Here is an 8,570-nt window from a genome sequence, read left to right on the forward strand (position 1 = left end):
ATTTGAATGTTCTGAGCAGATACCTGCTTTACTTGCTCTGTATATTGCCTAATGAACCAAGCAGATCCAAGTCACCAAATGAATTCAATTGCAGGGTACTCAGCTCTCAGGATTAAGATATAGAGGATACTTCTGAGCAACAAGTCTAGGTTTTTTTTTTCATGATAAAAGATTGGTGTTTCTTCTCTGACAACTTTGTTTTTATCTTTGTAATCAAGGGGACGATTTAAGCATGTGGATTTTTGTTTGTTTGGCTGGTGTTTCCTGCTTCTAAAGACAAAACTTTATTGTTCGTTTCCCTGCACCATGGAGTGTGGTGCACTAAAGTTAATAATAATAATAATAATTATTATTATTATTTACACAAACATATTCTGCTGTTTCCTGAAGACTGGACCAATGATGCATATCCATAAAATATGCATTAATGTCCATAATTTAATGTCTGTTAATCCCTTATTTGAGCTTGTTTATTTAAAAAAAAGAGTTTGATGTGTATGCTTGCTGAAATGGAAGGTAGTGACAATTCAAAGGATGGTAAACCTCTTTGAACTGTTAGGGTTAAACATGAATTTCACTGACGATGGGGTTCTTTTTTTGCCCTTTTTTTTTTTTCCTGTGTAGAAGTAATCTGTCCTTGTTGACATAATTTGGTCTTACATTCTACAAAACTTCCACTGACGTTTTATTTGCTGCTGTATCAACTTACAGAAAGTTACCTGAATTTCTTTGTCCTGGGTTCACACTAATTTAATTTTTACAATTTTTTTTAATTTTTAAAATTACAGTTCACAAAGCAAAGATGATAATGCTTCTTGTTTGATTTATTGTATATGCTGTGACATAAATAAGTTACGCTTGCTAATGTGGTTTATTTTAATTTCAGGCCTACATCTCGTCGTAAGCCTGAATATGAGCCATCTTTAAGCACAGATGAGGCACAAAAAAAATTTGGCAATGTAAAAGCAATTTCATCAGACATGTATTTTGGAAGGCAAGATCATGCTGATGTAAGTAGAAGACAGTGGTAGATATTTTTAAGTGCTCAAATATTCTTTGGCTATAGAACATGGCATTTCAGATATAAAGAGTAGGCAATGAGTAATTAAAATAGATAGAACTAGGGTAAGTTTGGTAAGGATAGATTTGCAGAATTAAAACCATTTAAATATTTGTTTGACAGAAGTTTAGAAATCTCTGGTAACTCTGACAGTTTATTATTTCCTTTTAAGGAGTTGCAGCTCCTTAGGAGCTTAACTCCATCTTAATTGTTCTCTGATAGAGGTGGTAGACTGATTCAGAAATGATTATTTATGAAAGAATCAGCCTGAGATTGGATGAATGCTTACCTATGTTGTTTTAAAATAGTGTCTAATAAATATCTAAACGGATGCTAATAAGCTATTAAGCAAGCAGCTGTCTTCTCTGTTTATCATAATGCTAACTAAGCACATAAATTGTTCAGCAAATCGCATGTAATGGGACCAGCCTAAGAATCAAAACCAGATTAATATTGTGGTGAATTTTTGAGGTGAGGAATAATTTTTAATAATCTAAACAGTAATGTAAAGAATATGAGCAATGTGTTACCGTTCCCAAGGAACTCTCAAGAAGTTTTATTAAAAGCATTATGAGATCAGAAAGGTTAATATGATGCTAACATTTCAGTTTTTTTTTTTTAATGGTTGCATAGTTCATTCTCCTCTGCCTATTCAATAATTTCCATTTTTTTAGGGGAGATAACAGTAAATAGGCCACTGCTTGAGTGTTGTAATGGTAAATGTCACTCTTTGAACAACTTGGAAATGAGTTGAGATGACACACTTGCACTGTGTAAGCCTTGTGAAAACTATTAGATGGTAACAGCTTTTGGAATTGTCACCTTCAGCTGGATTTGTATGTTCTAAAACTGAATCTATAACCTCATTATTGAATTATCTGACATAAACTCAAAAGATGGGAGTATACTATTAAGATAATTTTTCTTCTCAATTCTTTCCTAGTATGAAGCTAGGGCTCGACTAGAGAGACTTTCTGGAAGCTCCTCTATAAGTTCAGCTGACTTGTTTGAAGATCAGAAAAAACAGCCAGCAGGTATTGCACAGAGAGGGAAACTGTAGCATGCTGCAGCATGTACTGTGTTACTAAGAGTCTCTGCTTCTAGAGCCATTGCCAGTAAGCTAGCTGTCACCCTGTTTTGCAAGAAGCATGCAAAGTGCGCAAAGCGTTAATATTGTTAATAGTTCAAACAAGCATGACAGGTGTAATTATTATTTTTTAAAAAGCTAATTTTTTTTAAAGTTCAAGTTAAGTAGCATAATATTTTGAACTGATTTTTATGTGGTATATTTGCTGCATATGATAGACTGCCTGTAAGATTGCAGATCTACCTGTTAGATCTTCTCATGTGTTTTTATAACAAAATACTATTTTTTTGATAAAAAATGGTCAGTCTATCATTTAGTTGGGTTTTTTTATAAGTTACTATAAGTTTTTAGATTTTGTGTATGTAAAAATAGCTGTAATAATGATATTAAAGCAAAAAGGAATCATTAATAAAATGTTAGCAGGCTTGAAATTCTTATGTAATCTATTGCATGTTGTGTCCTTTCATCAGGATATCTGCTTCTATTACTGGTCTTGCCAAACTGTTAAGAAAATTGTGTAATTGGTCAGTCTGTTTAAAAGATCTGTTGGAACACCCTACGTTGGTGGCTATACTTATCAAAATAGAATGGAAAAAGAATTCTTAAAAGAGAAGATTAGATTTGCTGAAACAGCCCCTTAGGCTGTTGAAAACCGCATCTGTTGTCTGTCTAACAACCATTTTGGGTAGTACAATAATGTGAAAAAGAAAGAAATACTGAAACATTTTATTGGGTTCCATTCTGTAACTGGTGAAGAAATGGAAAAAAAATTTAAAACTTCTTGAAGAACTCAAAATCTGTGAGTAATTATATAAATAGGCTGGAAAAGCAAACAGTATCAGCATATGATTTTACTTTGGAAAAGTTGGAGGAAAAAAAACCATACAATTGTTGAGTTTCTATCCCTGAATGCAAATTTTGATGCAAGTATACTGGCTAGTAGAAAAATAACTTTTGTTAACAGTTACCTAAATTGTTTTCTTAGTCAATCAAAATGCAAAATAAATTGAAGAAGGGAAAGGAGGGGATGAGGTGTAAAAAATGAATTTCTGTAACTGACTTTAGCCAGTTGAAAGAATATTTGCAACATGATGTCATACTTAAAAAGGTATGGGGAGGCATAAGCAAATTAATGGTGTTTCTTTGTAACCTCTAAGGTTTTCAGTAATCTATGGGATTATGATAACAAATACTCAAGTGTGTAATTTTTTTCCTTTTTCTTTTTTTTTTTGCATATAAATGATTTTATACAGAATTAGCTATACTTTTCCTTCAATTTGTGTAATGTGTGGGTTTTTTACACAATAAGTAAGAGAATGAATTAGGAACAGGTAAATATAAATTCAAATTTGGGCAAATCGTATTCTCTGAAAGAGTTTTAGACTTTGTTCAACTGATTAAAACTCAGCTAGAACTTCAACTATGTGGTGTCATTTCAAACTAGGCTGTGAGTATCCTAACCCAGAATATGATATTTGAGGATTCTATAGTGTGTGTGTGTGTGTGTGTGTATAAATATATATATATATATATAAAAAGTGCTTTTTTATGTATGCATGCACGTATACATGTATGTGTTGGAATTCTCACCATATCCTGAATAAGGGTAGTTGCAGGTAATTATGTAGTTTTTACATATGTGTATGTGAATTTTGTGCATGCAGTCATTCATTATTGACCACTTGGAAAAGTTCTTAGGCATGTGGAATACAAAAATTCCTAATAATGGAATGAAAAAGTCTTCCTAAATTTCTATGTTAGTTAGTTACTGTGGCTGGCAATCCTGTTATGTGATTCCACAGTCAATTTAAAGTTGTATTACAAAGACTAAACTGATTATACTTAATTTTCTGGGTTGTATTGCACTAAAATAGTAGTGAGGAAAAATACATTGGGAATTAGTTTCTTTTAAATTCACACTGTATTCAATCGATAGAATATTCCTTTCCTGCTCCCTGCCCTCCCCCCCCCGAAGTCTATTTTTTGACAATGACCCTGCTTTGAGAAATTTTCTTGCACTTGATAGCTTGTCATGTAAAATTAATGCCAAGGCCACCATCAATTCCATAAAATAAGAATTAAAAAAAAAAAATCAGGAGACTGGAGGGTGGCAACAAAAATACTTCTGTAATTATGGGGTCCTTGCCAGAATAAAATGTCCTTTGAAACTCAAGTTGTTTTCATTTAGTGCTGTTGAGATTTCAGGGTAAAACACTTTCAGGATACTTGCCTTTATACAGAATGCTGTAGGATCGTTTTGCGAAAAAGAGGAACCATGGGGGGCTACAAGGAAAACCTTTTACTTGGCATGATTTCAGACCTGTTGCTTATGAAAAGAGGGGGATGTCAGATGGCTAACTCATAGATGCTAAATTTGAAGGAAATTACAAAGGAAAGAATTGTTTTGCCATCTCATTTACTGCATTTTTTCCAGACAAGCATATGTAACTAGAAAAACATGAGGAGAGTAATTTGGTTGAGAACCAATTAGAGCTTTGCTCAGATTATTTATAGCTAGGATTTTTATTTCTGTTATTCTGGCTTTAATAAAAAAATGTGAAAGAACTTGTTAAATGGAACAAATGCTAAGAAAGTCAAAATTACGATTCAGAAATAGGGATGTCTCTCAGTGACGGTGAATTTTTGAATTGATACAGTAATGCTCATTTTGCTAAATAATGTGTAGACAAGCATGCGCACGCATTACAGGAACAGCTACTAGCAAGCTTTAAAGAACAGAGTTGCAAGCTTACCAAATATGACCATGCATCTTTCCCTGTGAACCAGATATTTGGCTTAAATAAATCAGCTCAGGCACAGCGATGTCTGTCTCAGCCTGTTAACAAAGTCACCTTTAATTTTCCATAAAAAGAGGAGCCGCAGGTTACATATCCCATGCGGGGGGAGGGAAGGAGAACAAAATAAAAAGGAGGGGGCAGAAGTCAGCTGTACGTTTGGAGGGTTGTGCTGGGCTATACAATGTACAGAAACGTTTGCAGGGGGCAGTTTACCGTTCTGAAGACTGTGGTGTCTGCCCTGGGGTGGGCTTGAGGGCAGTTTGGCAAGTGCACACAGTTCTCAGCTGCGTACATGACTGGTCATGACCATCAGTTGGGTACGTGACTGACCTAGGGCTACAGTTTGCAATCTCCATTTTGCAAAAAAAAGTAATGTATAGGAACGGCTAGCTCTTAGTCTGTTCTTGGCATGCTGCCTCACAGGAACCCCATTTATACCCGAGATCATAGTTCTGTAATGCTATTTTCCTGCCATTTGTCTTTGGCTGTGTTTACAGTATCGGGTACTTGCTTAGAATATTTGCAAATACTTTGCAGTATTAAGGTATGCCAAGAATTCTTTCTTGCTAATGAGTGGGTGATTGTAATCTTGTTGTGTTGACATGTTAACATTTATCATACAGTTAATTTTGAAACATCTTTGGTTTTTCTTATCTGTACGTCTGTACTTCTCATAATGAGCTAACAATTACTGATAAAACTTCTTTATGTAGGCTTTGAGGAAGGGTGGAATGCCAGCTTTGTTCTGGAATTTTAAAACTTACTATGTAAATGACCTTAACTATAATTCCCATAGAATTTTCCAAATCTCAGGTATAGTAATGCAAGATATGTGTGTATATACAGCAAGTATACCTATGCATGTGCATGAAGAGGATTCACTTTAACTACCACTGAAAGGCATTCATCTTTAAAATGAAATATGATAATTCTTCAATAACAATTATAATGGCTATACAACTGTTCAGAGTACAAGACAAATAACATGGCAGCTGGTCAAAATTGCAGAATAAATTGTGTATTATCCAAACACTAATTGCTCAGCTGGGAATTCACAGCGTAGAAGATGATAGGCTGGGTGCAAATATGAACAAATGAAAAATTTAAAAGCAAGGTGCATTTAAGAAATTTAAAGTTTTATGCCTGGTGGGTTTTGTACTGATGTACTTTAGTGTTCCTCGTAATATGTAATACTTTAGGGGGAAAAAAGGCTGCTTTTAATAAAAAAAAATTCTGTTTTCTTCCTGTGTGTGTTTGTGTTAGGAAGCTACAATATTACAAATGTCTTGCCTTCAGCTCCTGATATGGCTCAGTTTAAACAAGGAGTGAAATCAGTGGCTGGAAAACTTTCTGTACTTGCTAATGGGGTCATGACATCTATACAGGTTAGTGAAAATATTATGATATAATAAACATCAGTTAAAATCTTCTTGTAGGGTTTTAGTATCTCACTCCTGCTGTTGGATCATATCTAGGGAAAAAAGGAGGAATTTGTTTGTGAGCTTTGTAAGCTTCTCATGATAGACAATAGATCTCTATCTTACTTTTAAAAATAATTTTCTAGTTGATGGCTCACCTTCCTCAACTTTTTTATCTTCTCCCTTACACAGTTTATTCCTTTTCTTAAAATAGGAACACAGATTCCATCTTGGAAGTTATTTGCTGTTACCTTATTATTAAAGTAGTAATAATTGAACTCTTGTATTGTCTATTGAATTGAATTAACAGTAACCCCCTAAATCTGTTTTTTATGCACAAAAGTAAGGCATTCTGTTCTCAATAGTGTAAGGCACACTACGCTCTCCAGTTAGTTTGTGTTTCCTGTGCTAGTTCAGTGGGAGCTGTTGGATGCTTTTTGAAAACAGGGCTAATTATCTTGGAGTTTAACTGTAAACTCCGGTTCTTAGAAACCATGGTCAATTTTCTAAGAGGCTTTAGGAATTAAACTACTATTTCTTTTAGAAAAGTAGGTAAAGCTAATTGCTTTCAATGGTAAACATAGCCATAACTGTCTTTTTTTTGTTTCTCTAGGATCGATATGGTTCATAACCTCTTGCGTATCAACCTAAGTACACTAAAGAAGAATTTCTCTTCGAATATACCAGTAATCACACTGCTGATTCAAATGAAGGTTGCCTTAAGACTGTAGATGCTTTTAATTGTTCCAGAATTTTTTTTTTTTCGTGCAGCTTTCTGGCTCAGCCTCTTCTTACTGCTGTTTCATCTTTACAGAGCAGAAATCTTGTAGTAACTTGTTACATCATATATGCATTTTCTTTTCCTTTACAGTGTTGTATTTCTGTTAGTGACCTTAATGTTATATGTTGGAAGTCTTATTTTATTATTGTTGTTGGCTGTGAGACAGGGAGAGAGAAAGATGGGCATGTACACTGAAATGAGACTTTCTGACAGAAGCCAGACATAACTTGGCTTCTGATTGTCTTATGAGCTGTGGAGAATAAAATTTAAATTAAGCATATGCTGAGATGGTATTTAGTGGACTGTAGCAAAATATAGAATTGACTTAAACCTGTGCTTATCAGGAAGTAGAAGCTCTTGTGGTTCATAAATTGATGTGCATTAAAATGATGGAGAAATACTGCTTTAAAACAATATTCCTGGTACAAAATGTTATGCTTAGATGTGAAGTACAGAGGAGATAAGACACCTGATATATTAAATAATGGATTTAATTTTATCATGGGAGCAATCTATTTATTCCTAATTTTGAACATTATTAAAAATTGCAATATAGAATCCTTAAGTGCATTTAAATGATCTGTATTGTGTACAAAATGAAAAAAATATATAAAGGGTCTAACAGAGTAGTTAATTATTTGTTAAGAATTTTTAGAACAATCTTAGTTTTTTGATGAATTATGAAATATTGAATGAGGAAATATAGTGGGACTGTGTTTTAGACAGTCTGGAATTTATTGTTGATGACATCTTGTATAAAAAATAATTGTGACCCTAAAAACCCACAAGCAAAAATGAACTTCAGCTAATTCTGTTCTGTAACTTTATTTCTTAATTCAGATTTGTAAACTGCTGATATCTAATAAAAACAATTGATATAAACTGATTTTTTAATTAAATTTATATGTGCAGAATGCCAGTCTCTAGCTTTCTAAATACAGCCATTTGTATTCTGTCTATACAATGATCTTGTAATTAGCCTTTAATATCAATTAGTGAAGCTAGCTTTCTTATTAAGTTGCTATAGTGGTTTAAAAAAAGCAAAACATGGTGGGCAGGAAAATAAGCTACCATTTTGAAATACTGTGTTTGAAACACAGTTAATTTAGCGTAGCTGTGTTTGTTTTTTCTCACTTCTTGTAACTTTCTGCTCTGGCTGTTGTGTTTAGATTTATTAATCCAAAAATGATGTTCCTTTTTTGAGAGTAGTGCAATATAAGCATTTGTCCTGCTTATTTGTAGAGCTTTACTATAAAAGACTTGCGTTGTTTTCTCCCTTCCTACGCTATAGAGAAGATATCCTAATATAGCTAAACAAGAAAATATCACTAGTCAGGGCTAACTTTGGTTTTCTCTAATTACAGTTAGAGATTCTCAATTTTTAGACTACTCTTTCTGTTAAGTCTGCACTCAATAATAAATACAT

At 33.5% G+C, this 8,570-nt stretch overlaps 1 protein-coding gene across 2 annotated transcripts in view; it reads left to right on the forward strand.

The window, feature by feature from the left end:
• The window catches only part of ARFGAP3 (ADP ribosylation factor GTPase activating protein 3), a 37,546-nt gene extending 29,488 nt beyond the window's left edge, over window positions 1-8,058 (forward strand). For both annotated transcript variants that reach the window (XM_067305658.1, XM_067305665.1), the window contains exons 13-16: window positions 887-1,010; window positions 2,004-2,094; window positions 6,209-6,330; window positions 6,977-8,058. In XM_067305658.1, the coding sequence (XP_067161759.1) occupies window positions 887-1,010; window positions 2,004-2,094; window positions 6,209-6,330; window positions 6,977-6,994 (355 nt within the window). In that variant the 3' untranslated portion in view covers window positions 6,995-8,058. The remainder of the gene's footprint in view (window positions 1-886; window positions 1,011-2,003; window positions 2,095-6,208; window positions 6,331-6,976) is intronic.
• The last annotated feature ends 512 nt before the right edge of the window (window positions 8,059-8,570 follow it).

The sequence above is a fragment of the Apteryx mantelli genome, chromosome 1 (assembly GCF_036417845.1).
Source record: "Apteryx mantelli isolate bAptMan1 chromosome 1, bAptMan1.hap1, whole genome shotgun sequence".
NCBI lineage: Eukaryota > Metazoa > Chordata > Aves > Apterygiformes > Apterygidae > Apteryx > Apteryx mantelli.